Source organism: Ursus maritimus, unplaced genomic scaffold, assembly GCF_017311325.1.
Source record: "Ursus maritimus isolate PB19 unplaced genomic scaffold, ASM1731132v1 scaffold_23, whole genome shotgun sequence".
Taxonomy (NCBI): domain Eukaryota; kingdom Metazoa; phylum Chordata; class Mammalia; order Carnivora; family Ursidae; genus Ursus; species Ursus maritimus.
The window spans coordinates 31,798,813-31,824,127 of record NW_024424786.1 but is presented as its reverse complement, the minus strand read 5'-3'; the positions used below and the strand labels follow the sequence as shown (position 1 = coordinate 31,824,127).

Genomic DNA, 25,315 nt, shown 5'->3' with positions numbered 1-25,315 from the left:
GATGGGATGCAGCTAAAACCATCCTTCCACATAAATTGCCATTATGTAGTCAGTACATGTAAATTAGCAGTACATGCATATATCAGAAAAGAAGAAACATTTCAAACCAATTATCTAAGTACCTATCTAAAAAATATGGGGGGAGGGGGAGAACAAATTAAATTCAAGTAAAGAGTTAAAAGGAAAGTAGAACACACGTCAATAGAAATGAGAACACAAAAAGGATAGAGAAAACAAATGAGATAAAGGGCTGATGTTTTGAAAAAAAAAAAAAAACAAGAAAGCTGATAAACTTTTAGCCAGACTGATCTAGGAAAGTAGAACACACAAAGTTACAAATATCAGAAATGAAAAAGGGGCATAATACAAGCCTACAGACATTAAAAGAATAATAAGGAAATAGAGATGTTTATAAATGTGACAACTTAAAGACTTAAAAATATTCTGCATACTATAAAACATCAAAAACAAATCACAAGCTGGAAAAATAGTAATTACACACAAATGGTAAAAGGGATAATTTCTTCGGAGTATTATTAAATCATAATAATCACTATGGAAAAGAACAGTCATCCACTAAAACAGGTAAAAGTCATTAATAAGAAATTCACACACAAAAAAAAGAATAGAAATCATTTTAAAAAAGAAATTATTTTAAGTGTGAATAGATGCTCACATTCAACAATATTTAATGAATTTCAATTAAACAAATGAAACACAATTTCTTTAAGTAATCTCATATTCTCAAACCCACAAATGTTTGTCAAGCACTGAGTGTTGAGAACGTGCACAAACAGGTATTTTCTAGACTGAGAGAAGCAGTGTAGTTTAGTACAAGTTCATGGATGGTATGTGGGCAATAACTACGAACATCAACTTTTAAATACCTGTACAATTTGATCTAACAATTCTACTTCTAAAAATTCATACATAACAAAATTTCAAGAGGACTTTATGGTAGAGCTATTGGTCACAAAAAATAAAATAAAATTGGGGGAAACATGACAAGAACTAGAAACATAAATTTGCTGTACCTTCATAAAGAAGATTTAAGCACTTTGAGGAAGCTGAGAATGAGTTACAGCTATATAGATTAGTATGGAAAGATTTTCAGAAGCCTGAGTAGTAAATGCAAAAGTTATACACAGAAATATAAACACAACACATATATTTTATTAGCAAAGACTACTAACTGAACAATCTTAGAAACAATAACAATCAATACAATAACTACATATGGAAGGATAGGGATGATGGTGAGGGATGGGTAAATGTTTATTCTACAATATTTCTAACTTTGTGTGGATTCCATTTTTAATATTTATTACAATCTAGTATACTTTCATTTTTTAATTTAAAAAGTAAAATACACTAAGAATTTCATATGTAATGCAAACAAAATAGAATAAAGATGATAATCTACATAACATTCACTATATTAACTAGTGCAATAAAAAGAACAAAGATGAAACACAGGAATCTAAAGGGCTAGTATCCAAAATATATAAAGAACTTATAAACCTCAACACCCAAAAAACAAATAATCCAGTTTTCAAATGGGCGGTCTACACGAGTGAACATTCCTCTAAAAAGATATACAGATGGCCAACATGAAAAGATGTTCAGAAATGCAAGTCAAAACTACAATGAGATATCACACCTGTCAGAATGCCTAAAATCAACAACACAAGAAACAGATGATGGCGAGGATATAGAGAAATAGGAACACTCATGTACTGTTGCTGGGAAGGCAAACTGCTGCAGCCATCTGGGAAAGAGTATGGAGGTCCCTCAAAAACTTAAAAATAGAGCTAGCCAACAATATAACAGTAGCACTACTAGGTATTTACCCAAAGAATATAAAAACACTAATTTAAAAGGATACATGCATACCTACATTTATAGCAGCTTTCTTTACAATAGCCATATTATGGAAGCTCCCAAATGTACATCAGTTAATGAACAGATAAAGAAGTGGTGTATATCTATACGTGTATGTATATAATGGAATATTACTCCAAATTAAAAAGAGGGAAATATTGCCATTTGCAACAACATGGATGGAGCTAGTGAGTATAGTGCCAAGCAAAATAAGTCAGTCAGAGAAAGACAAATACCACATGATTTCACTCACATGAAACAAAAGAAACAAGCAAACGGGGGGGGGGGAGAGAAAGAGATGTCAAGAAACAGCCCAGTGAAGGGTATTAAGGAGGGCACGTATTACATGGAGCACTGGGTGTTATATGCAAACAATGAATCATGGAACATTACATCAAAAACTAATGATGTACTAACATATCATAATAAAAAAAAAAAAGAAAAAGAAACAGACACTGAATCATAGAGAACAAACCAATGGTTACCAGTGAAAGGGGGTAGGTTAAACAGGTGATGGAGATTAAGGAGTGAACTTGTCATTATGAGCACTGGGTGATGAATGGAATTGTTGAATCACAGTATTGCACACATGAAGCTAGTAAAACACTGCATATCAATAAAAAAAAACAGAATCCAGGGGCGCCTGGGTGGCACAGCGGTTAAAGCGTCTGCCTTCGGCTCAGGGCGTGATCCCGGCGTTCCGGGATCGAGCCCCACGTCAGGCTCCTCCTCTATGAGCCTGCTTCTTCCTCTCCCACTCCCCCTACTTGTGTTCCCTCTCTCGCTGGCTGTCTCTATCTCTGTCAAATAAATAAATAAAAAACTTTAAAAAAAAAAAAAAAACCAGAATCCAACTAAAAATAAGAATGAGAATAAAAGTAATAAAAGCAATTAATTAAAAATTAGTGTAAAAATTCCATTGACAACGTCATTACATATGGGAATAAGACTATACTCATCATGATGAGCAAATGTACAGAACTGTTAAATCATGCTATTGTGCATCTGATACTAATCTAACAATGTATATTAATTTATCTGAATGAAAAAATTAAAAATAAATACCAATTAGGGGAACCATAAAACTTTCATTGGCTACTACATTACAAATTATTTATTGACTCCTACTGAAAATCCATTTACAGCTAAATTGACTTTACCATTTGAGGAGATTCACTCTAATTCTAAATTATTTCTTCATAAGGCACTTATTTACTCCTTGATATGACATTTCTCTTCCAAATCTTCTTCATGGCATTTATCATCTCAGAATTTCTCAGAGTGTAGATTAGTGGGTTCAACATGGGGGTTATGACTGTATAAAACACAGTCAATGATTTGTCAATGGGGAAGGTCTTAGCAGGTCTTGCATATATGAAAATACATGGAACAAAGAAGAAGACCACCACAGTGATGTGCGAACCACAGGTCTGCAGGGCTTTCCGCCTGCCTTCTGGACTAAGGTTCTTTAGAGAGTGCAAGATGACACCATAATAGGTGAGCAAGAACACAAACACAATACTACAGAACATCCCTCCATTGGCCACAACTAACAGGCCAACAACATATGTGTCAGTACAGACCAGTTTCAATAACGGGTACATGTCACAGAAAAAATGATCAATGACATTGGGACCACAGAATGGGAGCCCATAAATAGTACTAACTTGAATTACTGAATGCAGAAAACCTACAACCCAGGACACTACCAGCAGCACAACACACACCCACTGCCTCATGATAACCAGATAATGCAAGGGCTTACAGATGGCCACATAGCGATCAAAGGCCATCACCAGCAGAAGAAAGACCTCTGTTCCACCAAAAAGGTGGTCTGTAAATAGCTGGGTCACACAAGATTGGAAGGATATGGTATTTTTCCCAAACAACAAGTGTGAAATCAATCTGGGGGAAATGGAAGAGGAATAAATGACATCCATACATGATAAGTTAGCAAGAAAAAAGTACATAGGTGAGCCCAGGGTCTTACTGACAGTTACCGTCACCACTATGAGCAAATTACCCACCACGGTGAAAATATAAAAGAGTAAGAACATAACAAAAAGGACCTTCTGTTCCATTGGATCCTGGGTGAGGCCCAACAGGACAAAGTAAGTTACGTTGTTTCGTGCTTCCATCTAGTCTACATAGGAGCTGACTTCTCGTATTAGAAGCTGGTGATCTACAAAACAAGGGGGAAAACTTTTAAATGCACTATATGATTAATCTTTTATTGATACATTCAACTAAAGAATGTGGCAAGAGTACCTATTTGTGTCCAGTATTTCACAGATGTGATTCACAAGTTGAATAAGCCATGGTTTCCTACACTCAGTGGTAGCATGCATAATAATCACCAATGTAATAAGTACCATTATAAAAACAGTTAGACAATGTAAAGTTCAGGGGTAGGAATATGTCAAACAAATAGCAATCAGAGAAGGCTCGCCAGAGGAAGCAATGCTTTCACTGAGCTTTAAAGAAAAAATGGAAAGACAAGAAAAGAGGGCAAGGGAATTCCATGAAAAAGTACAGTTTATAAAGTCACAAAAGCGAAATACTTAAGACTGATTCAAGGTAATTGACATTTCCAAACTGAGTGGATCAAGTTAGGAATGGAAGGTCCCTGCCCTGGATAGTCTCTTCCCTCACCAAGACCTCTTTCTTAGGATCTCTGGCTGGATACGCCCCCTTTTCCTGACCAATAAATGTGGAACCATTCCAATGTTGGGTCTCTCCCTTAATTTTTAAACGTCATATATGCAACATCTCCAACTCTGCTGTTCTCCAATTGGATATTAATTCAGAACTTATAAGACTACATTTTTTAATTTTCAGCAACAAATGCAAGTGTTTCCCATCTCACTAAATGGTGCTACCTTCTAAGTCATTACTCAGACAAGAAATACCACCCTGCCTTTCTTGCTCTCATATCACATATTGATACCTTTAACAAATCCTACAAACCCTCTTTTAAAATAGAGCACAAACTTGATCATTTTCCTCCCTCCACCACTTCTCCAACCCACTACACTAGCTTCCTACCACATCTCTCCCCTTTCATTCTGGCCTCCATCAATTTGTTCTCACGAGGCAGCTCAAGTGATCTGTTCATAAATATGGTTCACTGCTCACAATGCCTATGGTGGATTCCAATCACACACTCACAACTCAATGAATCACATTTCATATTTGCAGTAAGAAGAACTGTAATACCCATTCATAGTTGAACAAACTGAGACTCAGACTATCGAATTCTTTTTCCCACGTCCCCTATTTTTAAGTGATTAAACTGGAATGGGAATCTAAGTTTGCTTTATTTCAAAGTAATGTAACTTTTACATGATAAAAAGATTCACACACTTTAGAAGCCTGGTACCCAATATTTACTGTTAGTCTTACCTTGTGATGGTATGTCCACAAGCTGACGGAAGACTTTTTACTCATTCCTGCGACTGGAATTTTTCTTCCATCCGGTATGACAAGAGAAAGCAAAAGGCTGCATTATTACCTGATGGTATATTTTATTTCATTGGGCTATCAGTCCATTTTTCTCATGGCGTTCCCTGATTATTCAGGAGATTGCTTTTTTTTGCACTGTAGATTATGTAAATGGAATTCCATGGTCCACACAAAAAATAAAACTTTACTATCTTAGGATAATTTATCTAAAAGACAAGCAACCTCATTTTACATAAGAAGATAGCAACCAGCCATTTCCAAGGAGTAACTCGGGTAACTTCAAACAGAAAAATAACATTCACTTGCTTAGTCCTCTCATTCCATCCTGTTGGTATGACCACACCGGTTGAGTTCAAATTTTGAGGAGAGACATTCTTGTGCTTTTTAGAGGGGTATACTTTCAGCCTAACAAAGATCTCCTAAAAATTTATCAGTTCTTAAGAGGATAGCTTCTTCCCAATAGGGCAGAGATCACAAGACATTTCATCCCTTCTGACCACCATATGTCATTAAGTCAGAATTGGAAAGTGTCCAAGACTGATTCTTGCTTAATTAAATTCACTGGGGTTGTCCAAAAAATTTTTTTAAATATCTATAGGTACTATTACTGCTAGACCAAATTACATTATTAGAGTCTAAAGGATGTAACATGAAGGGAAAAAGTAGGTTTGGAACAATTATGAGACTATTGGCAGTCAAGAATAAAATACCAGCCAAAGCATTTTATTCCAGTGAAGATTAATTTATCATGTATTTCCCCACTTGCCATAGCAGGTTTTCCTTTTGTTTCATTTAACATCCATTTTATTATCAGCCTTGAACTGTAAATAAATATATTAAACATTTATTTAACAATATAGATGTGATAACTATTCAATTATTAATTATTGTTTTATATTAGAACACCTATTTAATTCCAGGAACCATGCTATGAGTAAGGACACAATTAAGAAAGCAGGGGAAAAAATCACATGAAAGGTCCTTCCAGTATGGACCTTATTTCTCATAGAGTCAAACAGTAAATATGAGGACAACTGTATAAAGTAAGGATAGTTTCTTCAGATGACTATATAAAAACTAGCTCAATTAATAGAAATTAACTTGGCCAAGCCTGTTATTTGTCCTAACTTTTTTTAAAATCTCAAAGTAGTTATTTGAATGTGTCTCTTCTTGGTCAGTACAACCAGGCAACTAAAAAGTCCTTTACTTAAATCATTAGGATAGCATTCATGTCCCTGGACATTAATCTGTCTCTTTGTCTAATAAGTGAAATGCTGGATTTTAACTTCCAGGAAAACCAATGACTGAGCAATCTCTCAGGTAGTAGGAGAACTCTTTACCTGCTCATTCAAAATGTATCCCTAAGGCCACTTCTTCTCTAATAGAAAGCATGTTTCTACCTTTCCCAGCTTTGTCCCAGAGAATGGGACCCTTCACACGTTTGTACAAGCAATGAGGGATGTCTATACACAGAAAAATATACCGAGGAAACAACCAGGGGATGAAGAAATTCTCCTACCTGGGCAGATATTTGAATTCTCAGAAATCTCTTGGGCCATTGTATCAGGAAAATAATCCTTCCATTTATATGTGCAGACACAGCCTATGGCTTTTCACATCCTTACTCTTTTCAATGAAAGAGAATGTAAGGCCATTGCAGATTAGTTTATTAGAATATTTTGAACAAATTCAAGTGAAGTAACCTCTCTGGACAGTGTTCTCCCCTAGAACAATGACTAGAGAAAAAAAGACTTAGTTCTTGCCAAGAAAGAGTGGCAGACAGCCAAATATGTGAAAGCCTCTAATTTGAACAGAAAAAAATGTTAAATAATAAATTGTGAATTTCATTTAAGAAAACATTTGAGTAAGGCAAGTCATATTCTTTTTTTTTTTTTAAGATTTTATTTATTTATTTATTTGACAGAGAGAGAGAGAGCCAGTGAGAGACGGAACACAAGCAGGGGGAGTGGGAGAGGAAGAAGCAGGCTCCCTGTGGAGGAGCCGATATGGGGCTCAATCCCAGGACTCGGGGATCACGGGGATCACGCCCTGAGCTGAAGGCAGATGCTTAATGACTGAGCCACCCAGGCACCCCAAGGCAAGTCATATTTAAACCAAAGTGAAAGGAGAACCAGTCTCAGGTTCACTTATTAGTCAGGTCCTCAGCAAAGGAGGTCCTATCTCTAGCTGTTAGCATCTCTACTCAAGAGGCCCTGAGGTTCACAGGCAGAAGGCCTTAGGATGAGAGACGTTACTGAGGTTGAAGTTGCAATTCATAAAAAGATAGGTAGTCACAGTTCTGTAGTTCTGTGTGGGAGTGGATGCAGTTGACTGAGGCCTGAATCTATGTCAGCTAACACCATAATGATTTTCAGTTCATTAATTCAATTCCTTAATTTCAGGCCATTATCAATTGAGTAACTGTTTCTGCAAGAAACAAATTATTTTCCACCAAGAACCTGTTTCTACATCAAGTCTCTGAAGGCTTCCCTTCTTATTCATTTTCCCATGGCTTATGATGGATTCCATTGAGGATCTTCATCTCCACATATTTGGTTGTATATTGTATTTTCTAAGTCATAAGGATCATAGATAAAGAGTCATTAAATACCTGTATGAACCAGCTGAAGATCTTTCTTATGTGCTAAGCCACACAAAACTTTTCAACTTACATAAATGTATGCATAGCTTTATGCTTGTGTTGAAAATAAAGCTCTAAAACAGCAAACCTTTTATCTTAAATTAGACAAAGAGGACTAAATTAAAGCCAAAGTAAAAAAAGAGAGAGAGAGAGAGAGAGAGAGAGAGATATCCAGATGGCTAACAGACACAGGAAAGGATGCTCACCATTGCTCATCATCAGGGAAATACAAATCAAAACTACAGTGAGAGATCACCTCACACCTGTAAAATAGCTAAAATTAACAACACAAGAAACAACAAATACTGGCAAGGATTGGGAGAAAGGCAGAGCCCCCTTACACTGTTGGTGGGAATCCAAACTGGTGTAGCCACTCTGGAAAACTTCCAGTATGTTTGGAGGTATATAGCATAGTGTGGAGGTTCCTCAAAAAGGTAAAAATAGAAGTCTCTTATGACCCAGCAATTACACTACTAGATATTTACCCAAAGGTTACAAAAATACTGACTTGAAGGGACACACACACACCACAATGTTTATAGCAGCACTATCAATAATGGCCAGATTGTGGAAAGAGCCCAATTGTTCATTGACTGATGAATGGATAAAGAATTGTTTACACACACACACATACACACACACACACACACACACACCCCCCACAGGAATATTACTCAGTCATCAAAAGAGTGAAATCTTGCTATTTGCAATGATGTGGAAAATGCTAGAGTGTATTATGCTAAGTGAAACAAGTCAGACAGAAAGACAAATATTTTCACTTATATTTGGATTTTAAGAAACAAAAGAGATTAACATAGGGGAAGGGGGAAAAATTGAAGGAGGCAAACCATAAGAGACTCTTAACTATAGAGAACAGACTGAGGGTTGATGGAGGGGAGGTGGGGAGGATGGGTGAAATGGGTGATGAGTATTAAGGATGGTACTTGTTGTCATGAGCAGTGGGTATTATATGTGAGTGATGAATCACCAAATTCTACTCCTGAAACCAATATTACAGTACATGTTAACTAACTAGAATTTACATAAAAACTTGAAACAAAAAATTGGAAATTTCTCATTGGCACAAAAAATAACAAAAACAACAAAATTTAGTTTTATAAATATTTGTAATCATTAGTGGACGGATGTTGCTCATCATTTCCTATGTATTTTTGTTTTCAGAAACTAATGTAAAAACTGTTTAACATTTTGTAATTTTTCCACTGTTATGAATACTAATGCATAGAAATGCAATTGAGTATTTCTTTGGCAATTCCATTCTGAAATCTTGCTAAATTCAATTATTATTTCTAGTAATGTCTATAGATTACTTAGGGGTTTTCTGTGATACAATCCTGTTCTTTGGTGATTGGCTTATTTCACTTAATATAATATCTTCAAAGTTCACCCACTTGAAGGATGTGTCAGTGTCTCCTTGCTCTTTGAGGTTGAATAATATCCCATTGTACATATATACCACATTTTGTTCATCCATTCATCCATCGATGGATATTTGGATTGCTTCCACCTCTCCTATTTTGAATACTGCTATTATTATGAACATGAGTATACAAATATCTCTGCGGTCTCAGCTTTCAACTTTAAAGAAAATATACATATGGTGAGTAGGCACATAAAAAGATGTTCATTATGCCTAATCTTTCAGGAAATGCCAATCAAACCCACAATGAAGTACTCTTTCACACCCATTAGGATGATTGTTATAGAAAACAAAACAAATCAAAACAAAACAAGAAATAAATGTCAGCAAGTATGTGGGAAAATGAGGTAACTAACCTTTTATCAGATATGCCATTTGCAAACATCGTCTCCCATTTCGTAGGCTGCCTTTTAGTTTTGTTCATTGTTTCCTTCACTGTGCAGAAGATTTTTACTTTTTCTTAATTTAAATTCAATTAGCCAACATATAGTACATCATTAGTTTCAGATGTGTGTTCAATGATTTATTAGTTGCATATAATACCCAGTGCTCATCACATCACATGCACACCTTAATGCCCATCACCCAGCTACCCCATCCCCAACCCACCTCCCTTTCCCCAAGCCTCAGTTTGTTTCCCGAAGTCAAGAGTCTCTCATGGTTTGGCTCCATCTCTGATTTCTTACCATTCAATTTTCCCTCCCTTCCCCTATAATCCTCTGCACTATTCCTTATATTCCACATACAAGCGAAACCATATGATAATTGTCTTTCTCTGATTGACTTATTCACTTAGCATAATACCCTCCAGTTCTATCCATGTCAATGTAAATGGTAGGTATTCATCTTTTTTGATGGCTGAGTAATATTCCCTTGTGTATATGAACCATATCTTCTTTATCCATTCATCTGTCAATGGACATCTCAGTACCTTCCATAGTTTAGCTTTGTGGACATTGCTACTATGAACATTGGGGTGCATTCTTTTCACTACATCTGTATCTTTGGGGTAAATAACCAATGGTGCAATTGCTGGGTCATATAGTAGCTCTATTTTTCTTCTTGAGGACCCTCTATACTCTTTTCCAGAGTGGCTGTACCAGCTTGTATTCCCACCAACAGTGTAGGAGGGTTCCCCTTTCTCCACATCCTTGCCAACATGTGTTGTTCCCTGTCTTGTTAATTCTAGCCATTCTGACTGATGTAAGGTAGTATCTCATTGTGGTCTTGATTTGCATTTCCGTTATGATTGGTAATGTTTTGCACCCTTCCGTGTTCCTCTCGGCCATTTGTATGTCTTCTTTGGAAAATGTCTATTTAGGCCCATTGCTCATTTTTTAATCAATTTTTGTTTTGATTTGCATATGCTATTTAGTTGTGTAAATTCCTTATACATTTTGGATATTAACTCCTTATGAGGTATATGACTTCCAAATATTTTCTCTCATTCTATGGGTTGCCTTTTCATTTGGTGCAGAAGCAATCTGGATTTAGAACTTGAAATCCTGAACTTCAAGCTCATGTCAAGATGGGATGAGATCTTAACTGGCCTAATCCCTTCTGGGTCCTCCGTCTGGAAGCCCTGAACTGCCCTTTTACAGTCTGACATACTCACTGAAGAGACAGGCTGCATGGAGAAGAAGGAGAAGGAACCAGAAAATCTCAGTCTTCTAGCCATCCCTGCCAAGGCACAATTCCCATGAGTAAAGTCATCTTAAACTCTCCCTAAAAGCCCCTAATCAGCTGAATACCAGAAAGGAACCTGAGTCCATGCCACATAGGACAGAAGAACTGTTCAGTCAAGTCCTCATCAAATTCATATGCAGTCAGATACAGACCTGTGTATGACAAGAGCCCTGTGTGTAGACAGATACAGGCCCGTATTTGATCATATCAAATACATATACATATGTATTCGGATGGGTAGTCAAATACCCTTGTGTTGTCAGGTACAGACCTCTGTGTGTCCACGGAGACACGTATATGAAATGGGATACAGACCTACAGATCATTGAAAAACGTATATGAAATGGGATACAGACCTGTGTATGACAAGAGCCCTGTGTGTAGACAGATACAGGCCCGTATTTGATCATATCAAATACATATACATATGTATTCGGATGGGTAGTCAAATACCCTTGTGTTGTCAGGTACAGACCTCTGTGTGTCCACGGAGACACATATATGAAATGGGATACAGACCTACAGATCATTGAAAAACGTACCTACATGTGGTTATACAGAGCTACATGAGGTCAGATACAGATATGCGTGGTTGAATACCTACTTGTGTATTGTCAAATGTAGGCCTATGAACATTTGCATGTGAATATACACCCATGCCTTTGAATTGTGCTGTAATTCATGCCAGCAAAAGACACTGAGCCCTTTCTAATCAGCTCATTGAAAATGTGAACAAACTGAGGGTTATGGAAGGGGATGTCAGTGGGGGGGCAGTGCGGTAACTGGGTGATCAGCAATAAGGAGGGCACATGATGTGATGAGCATTGGGTGTTATATGCAATGAATAAATACATCTGAAACTAATGATGTACTATACGTTGACTAATTGAACTTAAATTTAAAAAAAAGAAAATGTGAATCAAATGTAAATAAGACAAGCTGCTTTTTAATTAAGAAAACCGAAAGGTTTATGTACACTCTATGGAGATGATTACAAATTTTTATTGAGACATTGATCAAACCTTCACATTATGTGTCTCATTCTGGAGAGGAAACAAGATATAAAAACATGACATTTTCCTCAAAATCAATGCAGAGGGTCATGAAATTCTACATACAGTTTTATGGGAGGGTTTCAACCTTCACAAAATAATCCTAAAGTTTATCAGGAAAAATAAAAACTTAGAAATTGTAAGAAACTTGAAAAGGCTGAGTAATTAAGGGAGACTATTCCTACAAGGTATAATACACCTTAAAATCCTTGACTACTGACACAGAATGTTAGTGGTAGGGAAATGCACCAAAGGAAATGGAGGAGGAGCAGGAGGAGTGGGCAGAGGAGGAGGGGAAATGGGCCCCAAATAAAACAAACTAATTGTATAAAATTTGACATATTAAATAGAAAATTTTATGTTACTACTAAAATTAATAATAACCTTGGCAGATTATTTTTCCTGTTTGAGGAAACCAGGCTAGATATGTCCTTATTACAAACAAAAATAAATCCTAGATCATTTAAAAGAAAACTTTTTTGAGAGTTATTTTTATTTTTTTAAAAGATGTTAAAATTTATAAATTCACCAAATGAAAGTAAATGAAATTTTCCAAGAGTGATGTGATAGAAGAAATCAAAAGTAAGAGAATATTGGATCATTATAGAAAAATAACTATAACAACATAATAACATAAAGAAGGTAAATATTTCGAGCAAATAACAAAGAAGACTATTGTAGCAAATATACATACTTAATGTAGAAAGAGTTCATCAAAATTCATCAGTAAAACCTCTCCCATAGGTCAAGAACTCAAGAATGCATGTTACTGACAAACTTCATGGAGTAGATTCTATGTCAGACATTGTGCAAATACAGAGTACAAAGACAATTAAGTAACTTTTCCTGGCTTACGGGAACTTATAGAATAATTAACATAGACAATTAACACAGATTTTTATCTCATCACTTGAAATAACTACACAAATCTGGAAATTAACTAAATGTCTAAGTCCATTTGGGCTGCTTTAACAGAATACCACAGACTGATTGGCTTCATAAAAAGTCACTTATTTCTCACAGTTCTGGGGCCAGGAAGTCCGACATCAAGACACTTGCAGATTCCACGTCTGGTGAGATCTTGCTTCCTAGTTCATAGTCTTTTTGCTGTGTCCTCCTCGCATAGCAGAAAATGCAAGTGAGGTCTGTGATGTCTCTTTTTAAACAGACACTAGTCCCATTTATGAGAGCTCTACCTTTATGATCTAATCACTTTCCAAACACCCCACCTCCAAATACAATGTATTATATGGGATTTAGTGAATTTGGGGGGTAAAACAAATATTCAGTCTATAGCAACATCCAAAAGACGATGACTTAATTGTATAACTTCTGATAAAATCAAATGTTTACTATCATTTAATGAATAGTGTCATGTTTGGGAAGACTTTGAGATGACATAAAAATAAAATATTTCCATGTAATAATAATTGGGATAAAAATTGGGATATGAAATTTCTCATACACTGTGACTTACCAGTGAAAAGGCTCCATTCCCCATAGCCAGGGCACCTCATGAATCCAAACTAAATAAATAAGGGAGACAGAACCATGAGTTTCTTTGACCACATGCTTCCTACACTATTAGAAGCAGATAATATTTTCATTCAAGCCTCATTCAGAGAGAGGGAGGCTTATGAGAGAGGACTCTGTTCAAGAAATCAATATATATTATGGCCTCTTTATTGCCTAATAATCTGCATTCCATTAACAGCAGGGGTAAGAATGGCATGCCATATTGTCAGCATCTTTCTTACCAATGATATCACCCAAAATATCTGGTATCATGTTCTGTATGGCATACTAGAAGCTCATGAATTCTAGGTTATGTTAACTCCACATATGAAAGGAAGGACCTAGGTCCCTAAAGAAGGCTATGAAACACTGTAAGCAAAAGGAGAGACGGAGATACTGAAAAAATGGTAGAGATATTATCAGATATTCTAAACTTCCAGGGAAGATTAATGAATCATATCATTGAAAATATAACACCAAACAAAGCTGCTCCACTTGAGAAGATAATAGTATTTCCCCCTCGGAAAAATAAGTAAATCTAACTTATTATATCTACGTCTTTTGTTCAGTTTTTTTTTCTAAACTTAATTTTTTATGATTAATATTATAACTTGGAAGCAGCATTCCTTTTCAATCCTATGTACTAAGGAATATGAACAAAATTATATACTTAAATATCTTGAGGATACAAAAATAAGATATATAATTCAAGTATTAATATCAGTAGTCTTTGTAAAGGAGGAGTGAACAAAGGGTTTATGTCCCATTTCTTAACTTCTCTCTCTGAAATATGCAATGATCACTATTAATTCTAAAAAAGAACAATTATGTAAGAGAAAAGCATGTGAAAATTGTCCACCAATGAAAATAAAGGTACAGTACTAGCTGTAGCACAACTCATCACATAGAACATAAACCCGTGGTTTCAACAAAGACATTTTGTACCCAAAAGCTACACGTCTATTTTCCTAACAATTTATGAAAATCTTAGAAATCTATTTTGACCATTGTAGTATTTACATCTTAAATGCAATGTTTCCATCATACACAAGTTCATTAAACCTGAGGAGAAATACGTTAGAAATAAATAATCCTTTCTTGGATGGAGCAACTCTTCATTGAAAAGAGGTGACACATTTCTCTTTGGCCTCATTTTCTTCTTCTGGTCAGCTTTTTCATGGCATTTTTCATCTCTCCATTTCTCAGAGTATAGATTAGAGGGTTTAACATAGGGGTGATAACTGTGTAAAACACAGTCAAGGATTTATCAATGGGTAAAGTGGAAGGAGGTCTCACATACATAAAAATACAGGGGACAAAGAAGAGGACCACCACTGTAATGTGGGAGCCACAGGTGGATAAGGCTTTGCGCCTCCCTTCCTGACTATGGGTCTTCAGGGAGTGCAGAATGACTCCATAGGAGATGAGTAAGACTGTAAAGATGACCACACAGATTGCGCCATCATTGGCAACCACAGTGAGGCCAATAACGTAGGTGTCAGTGCAGGCAAGTTTTAATAATGGGTACATGTCACAGATGAAGTGGTCAATGACGTTGGGACCACAGAAGGGAAGGTTGTAAACAAAGAGAAGTTGAACTACAGCATGCAAAAAACCTCCAACCCAGGCCAACAGCAGCAACAGAACACACACCCGTTGATTCATGATCGTCAAATAACGCAAGGGTTTGCAGATGGCCACATAACGGTCATAGGCCATGACCACCAGAAGTAAAATCTCAGCACCACCAAATAAGTGCCCTATAAAGAGCTGGGACATGCAAGCTTGGAAGGAAATGGTTTTCTTCTCATAGAGTAAGTCTATAATCATATTTGGAGTAACTGTAGTTGAATACACAGCATCCATAAATGATAAGTAACCCAGGAAGAAGTACATAGGGGCATCCAGGGTTGGGCTGACCACCACAGTCACCACAATGAGTAGGTTGCCCACCATTGTCACGATGTAGATGATCGAGAACACAGCAAATAATATCTTCTGACCGTGGAGGCTCTGGGTGAGCCCTGAGAGGACAAACTCAGTCACATTGTTCCTGAGTTCCATATGTTCTTTTGCCTGTTCTTATTTCACAGTTCAAGACAAAATTAGTATAAATATAATGATTACTACTGACTTCCTGAACTCTTAACGCAATTTGTTTTTTTCTTTCAACAAATAGGCATTATAGTTTTTTATGTTCCAGTACTTTCAGAAATCACAAGAATACAAGGCAGATTAACATATTCTCTCCAACCTCATCAGTCTTGCAGAGTAAGGAAGAGATAAGTCATTATGTGGGAAAAGGACACATAAATAAATAAATGGGGTGCCACAACCAGCTTTCCAACTGAAAGCTAGTAAAATTATACATATAGTGAATTCTTCATATAAAAATTTTTAAATGGATTAAGGTTAATGAAAACCTAAAACAAGATTTATATTTACTTCCCAGTTAATGAAAAAGATGACTTTCTAACTTCTAGAATCCTCTTAACTAATAAGTGAAATTGATATATTTTACAATATCAAAACATCTCAAGGACTTCAAAAAGGTGCCATGACATCAATAGATAAAGGTAGGTGGGGGGAAAGATTTACACTTCAGAGGACATACACAGAGTTAATATCAAAATAGACACAGAGCTCTAAGAAAACAAAATACAGAAGACAAAGAAACCAATGGCAAGTGGGTAAATCATATAGAGAAGCATTTATAGGAATAGCCAACATACATATGCTGTGATGCTGAAACTCGCCTGTGAACAGAATCATAGGAACTAAAGTAAGAGCTTGATTATGACAGTGTGACCTTGGATTCTTCAAAATCACTCATTCAAGTTTGTGGGTGCTACCCCATCCTCTATAAACTTTCACAGATCAGCAAGCAATGCTCAGACAACATTATCAGTTGAAACCATCCGTAGAGTTAGAAGTATCTGCCCAATAAAATATCCCTAAACCTGAAATTAGTTTCTAAAACACTGATGTTAGAGAAAATACGTTTATTCTATATATTTATATATGAAATAGCCAAAAAGAGTATTACAGACCTGAGCTAATTCCCATATATTCTAGTAACCATAAAGAACCCCTCTTATGGCTGATTATCAAATTCACACAGGAGAACTTTTAAAAGACTGTGAATTCCAACATCACCAACATGTAAAATGTGAAGTCTACTTTGGAATCTTACATCTAATTAGACTTTCTGAGTTGCCTGCATACTGAAACACAATTCAGTCCAGGGTTGCTGTCCCTTCTCCCTTCTCCTTTGAGCACTGATGCCATCTCTGTGCACACAAACCAAGAAAACACGTGCACCATCACCGGACCTTGAACTGTTTCCATGTGAACAATGCTTTCCATGCTGGCAGAAAGTCTTACTCATTTTCGTCTTCAGAAAAAGGTCACCTCTTAAATTGCTGGGATTTTCAAAATGAATACAAAGGCCCCATAATCTCAACATGTCTGAATATTGGCTGTGAACAAAGAGACCCAAAATCTTCATTGTTGGCAGAATTTGTCACAATAACAAATGAATGTTAAACCAACATTTTGAGGTTAAAAAAAAAAAAAGAAAGTGCCAACTGGGCCCCTGGGTGGCTCAGTCACTTGCATGTCTGCCTTCGAGTCAGGTCATGATCCCAGGGTCCTAGGATTGAGTCCTGCACAGGGCTCCCAGCTCAGTGGGAAGGAGGTTTGTTTTTCCCTCTGCTTCTGCCCCTTCTCCCTGCTTGTGCTCTCTCTCTCTCTCTCTTTCTCTCTTGCTCTCTCTCAAATAATTTTTTTTAATCTTAAAAAAGAAGTCAACTTAGTGGGAGAGAAAGTTGTGAATTGTTAGAAAAGGTTATGTGGTTATGTGGTCAATTATACTGGTCTGTCTTCACAAAACATACTTAAACTTTGGATTCCCTGTATGGAGAATAATTTCATATACATACTTCGTTATGTTCTGAGTCCTTCATTTCAATTCCTGAAAAAGCCAGTCATTGCACACTGAGCCAAACACTCTCCTATATCAAGAAAAAGGTGTGTAAATACTTCATCTGCTTTTGAACTACAACACAGATTGTTGAGTCATTCAACTGGTACATCTCCAAGAGTGATTCTTCCCTAATTAAATTCATTGGGACCTTTGTCATAATTTTGAGGGTAGACCTACATCTCCAGAGATGCCACCAGGATAATCACCATGTACAACAGGACTTGAGAAACTTTTCCTCTTGGGGGGAAATCACAAAAGAACAACTTGAAATTGAATCACCAAAAGAGAAACATCCAGTATGGACAAAAATAAAATATGTAAAAACTCTCTTCTTTCAAGCATGACTTTCAAAATAGGCATAGCTCTTCCAGTTAGGTTTAAGCTATGTCTTTGCACACAGACACCTGAACTGACTTCCAGGACATCATGAAAACAAATTTTGTACAACCCATTTAAAAGTTGTCTCAAATGTAGATAAAGCAAGATTCTCCCCTAAGGGGAAGAGTTTTGAGTTGGTTACATAGGGGCACACAGACAAGTTGATAGAACCTGTGTTAGTATGGGAGTGGGGAGGGTGAAAACACTGTGGAACGATTCCACTTATCTCAGAGTGCTCAGAGAATGTTTACCAAAATAGACACTACACTTGGCCAGAAAACAAGTTGCAATGCATTTCAAAGGACTTAAATCATACAGAACATATATAATGGCATTCAACATAAATATAACAGTTTCCCAATTATTTACAAATTAAACAACATAAATTTAAATTACCATGGATTAAAGAAGAAATATCAGCGAATAGTTTTTATTTATTTTTTTAAAGATTTTATTTATTTATTTATTTATTTATTTGCCAGAGAGAGCGCACACAAGCAGGGGGAGAGGCAGGCAGAGGGAGAAGCAGGCTCCCCATTGAGCAAGGAGCCTGATGAGGGACTAGATCCCAGCACTCTGAGATCATAACCTGAGCCAAAGGCAGACGTTTAACCAGCTGAGTCACCCAGACAACTCAGTGAATAGTTTTTAAAATTAAATTTCAACAGAAAGATAAAGAGAGAGGTGTGTGTGTGTGTGTGTGTGTGTGTGTGTGTGTGTGTTCTGGGTGCAGTTAAAGGAATGCTTAGAAAGAAATATATAGCTGTAAATAAAAGTATTAGGAACCAAGAGACATTACATGAAATGAAGCAAGCCTCCATCCTAAGAATCTGAAAAAAGGAAAAACAAAATAAACCCAGAGAACATTGTAGAATGGAAATATTGAACAAAAGACAGAAATCATGGAAAGAGAAATCAATTGAATAGAAATTAGAATACAAAATAGAATAGAGAAAATATATAAACTGGTAAGTTCCTAGCAAAATGGATTAAGAAAAAGTAAGAAAAAGAACAAAGGATAAGAATCAAGAATGAAGAGAGCTCCATCACTCCATTCTACTGATCTGTAAATGATAATAAAGGAGCATCTAAATGAATTTGTGGCAGGATATATGCCATCTAAGAAAATGGAACCCTTAAAACTTTCTAAAGAGACGCAGAAAAATAATTAAAAACTGGAATAATCGGGGTGCCTGGCTGGCTCAATGAGTGGAGCATGTGACTCTTGATCTCAGGGTCATGAGTTCAAGCCTCATGTTGGCTGCAGAGATTACTTAAAAAAAAAATAATTTTTTAAACTAGAATAATCTAATACTGTTAAATAAGTTAATTCTTTAAAATCTTTCCCCTCCCAAAATAAAAATTTCACTCCCATACAGCTTTATCAATGATCCTATATAAAAATTAAAACATAGTACCAATCTTACAGAAACATATTCAGGAATAAGGGGAAATTAAAATACTTCCTGACTCATTTTATGCACCCAGCATAACCCTTATACCAGAAAGAAACAAGAGCATCCCAAGAACAATAATCAGACCAAACTTTTAAAATTTCCCTATTCACAGACAAAATAGTTTCATACCTAGAAAATCTCAAAGAATCTACAAAAACAGTTACTGGAATTAATTAGTGAGTTTTGTAAGGTCATGGGATACATACATGGTCAAAAAAATTAATCAGGTACCTATAAACTAACAAAAAACCACCTGAAATTGAAATTTTTAAATGTGACATTTAAACGAACAATATAAGTCGTGAAATCCTTAGGCACAAAATGCATAAATATATGCTGTGATATGCTTAAACTACAAAATACTAATGAAAAATGTCAAATGAAAATGAAATATGTGGAGAGATATACCACAGTCAGGAATTGGAAGGCTCATCACTGCTAAAATCTCAAATCTCCTCAAAATGATCTATAGATTCAATGGAACTCTCAACAAAACCCCACTAAGTTTTTTTGTATGTGTAAAAAGAAGTTGATTGAAAAATTTATTTTTAGAAGTAAAATAATGGGACTCCTGTTTGGCTCAGTGCATTAAGTGTCTACCTTTGGCTCAGGTAATGATCTCAGGGTCCTGGGATCAAGTCCCACATCAAGTTCCTTGCTCAGTGGGGAGCCTGCTTCTCCCTCTGCTTGCAGCTCCCCCTGCTTGTGCTCTCTCTTGCTCTCTCTCTCTCTCTGACAAATAAGTAAATAAAATCTTTTTTAAAAAAAAAGAAAGGTAAAATAGAATAGACTGGTGATGGGTAGTAAGGAGGGCACGTATTGCATGGTGCACTGGGTGTTATACACAACTAATGAGTCATCGAACTTTATATCGGAAACCGGGGACGTACTGTATGGTGACTAACATAATATAATAAAAAATCATTAAAAAAAAAGAATAGCTAAATTTAATTTTGAAAAGAACAAGTTCAAGAACTTAGACTACCTGCTTTCTAGACTTCATAGATAGTATTGGAGAAAGGGTACATATGTAGGTCAATGAAATGGAATAGTCTAGAGACAGACCCTCATATTTAATGACATGATAAATGTGTAGAGGCAATTCAATAGAGAAATGATGCTGAGAATAAAATATTCTCAAAGTGTGAACTTTGATTAACACTTTAGGCTATAAATGAAAGTTAATCCAAAATGGCTCACAGAGCTAAATGTTAAACCTGAAACTATAAAACTTCTCAATGAGAACATCAGAGAAGATCTTCGTGACCTTGAATTAGGCAAAGATTGCCTAGGTATAACAATAAAAGCATAATCAATTTTTAAAATGATGTATTGAACTCCATAACACAGAAATTCTGCTCTTTAGAGGATATTTTAAAGAAAATGAAAAGATAAGACACAGGCTGTGAGAGAATATTTGTAAATTATATATCTGATAAAGGACTTGTTTTCAAAATACATAAAGAACTCTCAACTTTCAATAATAATAAACAACTCGGTATACAATGGTCAGAGGAACTGAACAGCCATTTCTCCAGAGAAGATACATAAATGGCAAAAAAGCACATTAAAAATGTTCATCATTAGCTATTTGGGAAATGCAAATTAAAACCACAACAAGATATCACTACTGACCTATTCAAAGGGCAAAATTAAAAACTTGACAATACTAATTTCTGACAGAGATAGAGAAAACCTAGAAATGTCGTTTGCCGCTAGTAATATGCTACACTTTCGAAAACAGTTTAAGAGTGTTTTATGAAATCATACACCTACCATAAAATCCGTCTCTTCCACTCTTAGGAATTCATCCAATTGTGATGGGAACTTATGTTCATGCAAAAACCTATACATGAATATTTATAATAGTTTTGCTCATAATTTCAAATATCTGGAAAAAAACAAAATGTCTCTTAATTGAAAAAGGGATAAATAAACTGTCACATATCCATAGGACGGAACAGTATTCAGCAATAAAAATGAATGAACTATTGATAAACATAATATCCATAAGTCTCAAATGCGTTATAGTAAGAGAAAAAAGCCAGATTTAAAATACTACATACCAGACATGATCTTATATATAAATAACCCTAGTCTCCACCAAAAACTATTAGAATTAATACTAGTGACTGGCAATTGATAAAAATACCAGACAGATTATTTCTTTGAAATTTTACCTGTGTTGACATAATTGTATAGAAAACAGTAAAAAATAAACTTTTCTAGACATTTTTGTTTTTATGTAAAAAAAAAAAAAAGAATAAAATACTTAGGAACAAATTCAACCAAGGAAGTAAAAGATTCATACCCTTAAAATTATATGACATTGATGAAAGAAATTAAAGATATGAATAAAGGGAAAGATATCCTGTGTTCATGGATTAAAAGAATAAAGTTGTTAAAATTTCCATACTATACAAAGTAATCTACAGATTCAGTACAATCCTTATCAAAACTCCAATGGCATTTTTCACAGAAATTGAAAAAAAATAATAAAATTCATATGGAACCATAAAAGACCCCAAATAGTCAAAACAATCTTGAAAAACAACAAAGCTAGCAACATCACAAAATACATTACAAAATTAGAGTGATCGAAAGGGTATGGTTCCAACATAAAAACAGGTATGTAGACTGTTAGAATAGAATAGAAATAGAAATAATCCCATGCATATGTAGTCACCTTATCTCTGAAAAGGGGTCCAAAAACATACTATGGAGAAAGGAGAGTGTCACTGTGTTGTGCTGGGAAAACTGGATATCAACAAGCAAAAGAATGAAATTGGACCTGAGCTATTGTTTGAATGTTTGCAGTCCCCAAAATTCATATTTTCAAATCCTAATGTTCAATGTAATGGTATTAGGAGGTATGCCTTTGGGAGGTGATTGGATCATGAGGGCAGAGCCCTCATAAATGAAATGAATGCCCTTATAAGAGAAGCATGTTGGTGAGGACGTAGAAAAGTTGAAACCCTTGTATGCTGTTGGTGGGAATGTAAACTGCTGTGACCAATATGAAAAACAGTATGGAAATTCCTAAAATAGTTAAAAGTAAAACTATCCTATGATACAGCAATCCTACATCTAGGTATATATCCAAAGGAAATGATATCAGTATTTTGAAGAGATATCTGCACCAAGTTCATTGAAGTATTATTCACAGTAGCCAAGATACAAAAACAACCTGTCTACTGATGGATGAATGGACAAAGAAATGTGGCATGTGTAAACAATGGAATATTATTCAGCTATAAAAAAAGGAACTTTTGCTTTTTGAGACATGGATGAACCTGGAGGACATTATGTGAAATAAGCCAGATAAATAAAGGCAAATACTACATGATCTCATTCTTATGTGGAAGCTAAAAAAAAAAAAAAAAAGTCAAATTCATAGGAGAAGAGATAAGAATGATGATTGCCAGGGACTGGATGTTGGGGAAATGTTCAAAAACTACAAACTTTCAGTTATAAGAGGAATGAAGTTCTGAGGTAACTGCATGGCTCAGTTGGTTAAGCATCTGCCTTTGGCTCAGGTCATAATCCCAGGGCCCTGGGATCAAGCCCCACATCTGGCTCCCTGCTCAGTGTGAAGTCTGCTTCTCCCTCTCCCTCTCCCTCTGCTCCTACCCCCCGCTCACGGTCTCTACTTCTCTCTCGAGCTCACACTTTCTATCAAATAAATAAATACAATCTTTAAAAACAGATGAATAAGTTCTAAGGATCTAATATACAGCATGGTGGCTCTACTTACTAATACTATATTGTTTACTTGAAATTTGCTAAGAGTACATCTTAAGTGGTCTTACAATAAAGAAAAATTATGTGAGGTAATAGATGTTCTCATTACTTGATTGCAGTAACCACTTCACAATGACTATATATATCAAATCCTCACATATTACATTTTAAATATATACAACTTCAATTAGTCAATAATACCTTAATATATTAGGTGTTTATCCCAAATATACAGATGTAGTGAAAAAAGGGGCACATGCACTCCAATGTTCATAGCAGCATTGTCCACAATAGCCAAACTGTGGAAGGAGCCAAGATGCCCTTCAACAGATGAATGGATAAATATGAAATGGTTCATATATACAATGGAATATTACTCAGCCATCAGAAAGGAAGAATACCCACCATTTGCATCAACATGGATGGAACTGGAGGGGATTATGTTAAGTGAAATAACTCAAGCAGAGAAAGACAATTATCATATGGTTTCACTCATATGTGGAATATAAGGACTAGCATGGAGGATAATAGGGGAAGGAAAGGAAAACTGAAGGGGGGGATATCAGAGAGGGAGGCAAACCAAGAGAGACTATGGATCTGGGGAAACACCCTGAGTGTTTCAGAAGGGAGAGAGGCGAAGGGATGGGGTAGCCAGGTGATGGGTATTAAGGAGGGCACTGGTTGTGATGAGCACTGGGTGTTACATGCAACTAATGAATCATGGAACACTACCTCAAAAAATAATGATGTACTGTATGGTGGCTAGCTTGACATAATTTTTAAAATAATAATAAAAGTAGAAGTGGAAAAAGGCAGAATTTCTACATTGAAACGACAGACACTTGAAAAGTAGATTCTATTTGCAAAACAACATAAAATAAATTTACTCGAAAAGACTAAATTTACAAAGAAAGATACTAGCTACATATGAACATCAAAGAAAGTTTAAGTGAAAAAGCCTACCCAATTTTTGGATAAGAATTCTCAATTCTCTAGGGGCGCCTGGGTGGCACAGCGGTTAAGCGTCTGCCTTCGGCTCAGGGCGTGATCCCGGCATTATGGGATAGAGCCCCACATCAGGCTCCTCTGCTATGAGCCTGCTTCTTCCTCTTCCACTCCCCCTGCTTGTGTTCCCTCTCTCGCTGGCTGTCTCTATCTCTGTCGAATAAATAAATAAAATCTTTAAAAAAAAAAAAAAAGAATTCTCAATTCTCTAAAGATATTAACTCTTCCTAAATCAAATCATACTAAAAATATTAACTAAACATAGTTTTTGCTAGAGTAGCCTATTAAAATTTTATTTTCAAACATAAATATGAAAGAATAGACATAGTTCTGATAAGGAATAGTAAGAAGTACTTGGCTTATCAGATATCAGTGTCTGATGAATAGACACTTTGATGAACAAAAAATAAAAATAAACGGAAAATAACAGAGGCCTGAATTTGATCCAAGCATATGCTGTATTTTAGAATATAAACTTAGGATATCAAAGAAGTGGGGAAAAATAAGTATACATTTCTACAATTGCCCACATAGAAAACTAAATAAAATTTAATCCTTTATTCAGTCCTTACATCAAAATGTGGATGGATCAAAAATTTAACATAAAATATAAAACCACAAAACAATTAAACAATTAAACGTTGGAAAACATGTGGAAGAATATTTTCTAACATTGAATGAGGGAAGTCTTTCTGAGCAAGATACAAAAGTCAAAGAAAGTATTAATAGATTTGACTATGCATATGTAAAAATATTTCTACATGGTCAAAAATATTCTGAATATAAAAACATCCAAACTAAATCATAGGCTAGAAAAATAATACTTACACAATGGTGAAAGGGATTACTTGTTACTGTATGATTAAATCATAAAAATTCGTATGGAAAAGATCAACAATCAAAACAGGTAAAAATCAACAATAGATAATTCACAAAAGATAAATACAAATCATTTTAAAAATATGAAAGAAATTCGATTATATTTATTGAATTTCAATTAAAGTAAACAAATGAAATACCATTTCTTTAACAATCTGATTCTCAAATACCAAAAATATTCCATAAGAACTG

The 25,315-nt window shown here is 35.5% G+C and overlaps 2 protein-coding genes across 8 annotated transcripts in view; both read right to left on the bottom strand.

The window, feature by feature from the left end:
- Positions 1-2,715: 2,715 nt before the first annotated feature.
- The window catches only part of LOC103672267 (olfactory receptor 4A47-like), a 50,322-nt gene continuing 27,722 nt past the window's right edge, over positions 2,716-25,315 (bottom strand). Inside the window, exons 1-7 of one of the 7 annotated variants that reach the window (XM_040639108.1) lie at positions 24,203-24,331; positions 21,275-21,389; positions 13,641-13,689; positions 8,191-8,247; positions 6,863-7,079; positions 5,284-5,347; positions 2,716-4,063 (exon numbers count right to left, since the gene is read on the bottom strand). In XM_040639108.1, coding sequence (XP_040495042.1) covers positions 3,090-4,019 — 930 coding nt within the window. In that variant the 5' untranslated portion in view covers positions 4,020-4,063; positions 5,284-5,347; positions 6,863-7,079; ... (2 more) ...; positions 21,275-21,389; positions 24,203-24,331 and the 3' untranslated portion in view covers positions 2,716-3,089. Of the gene's footprint in view, positions 4,064-5,283; positions 5,348-6,862; positions 7,080-8,190; positions 8,248-13,640; positions 13,690-21,274; positions 21,390-24,202; positions 24,332-25,315 lie in introns of those variants that run through there. The other 6 variants (XM_040639106.1, XM_040639107.1, XM_040639109.1 and 3 more) reach the window with 6 other exon arrangements.
- Positions 14,828-15,962, bottom strand: LOC103672371 (olfactory receptor 4A15-like). Its single transcript, XM_008701076.2, has one exon. The coding sequence runs from the start codon at positions 15,740-15,742 to the stop codon at positions 14,828-14,830; it is 915 nt and encodes a 304-aa protein (XP_008699298.1). The 5' UTR covers positions 15,743-15,962.

Coding starts and splice junctions, on each gene's coding strand:
- LOC103672371 (XM_008701076.2), bottom strand. CDS start 15,742: ATGGAACTCAGGAACAATGTGACTGAGTTTGTCCTCTCAGGGCTCACC.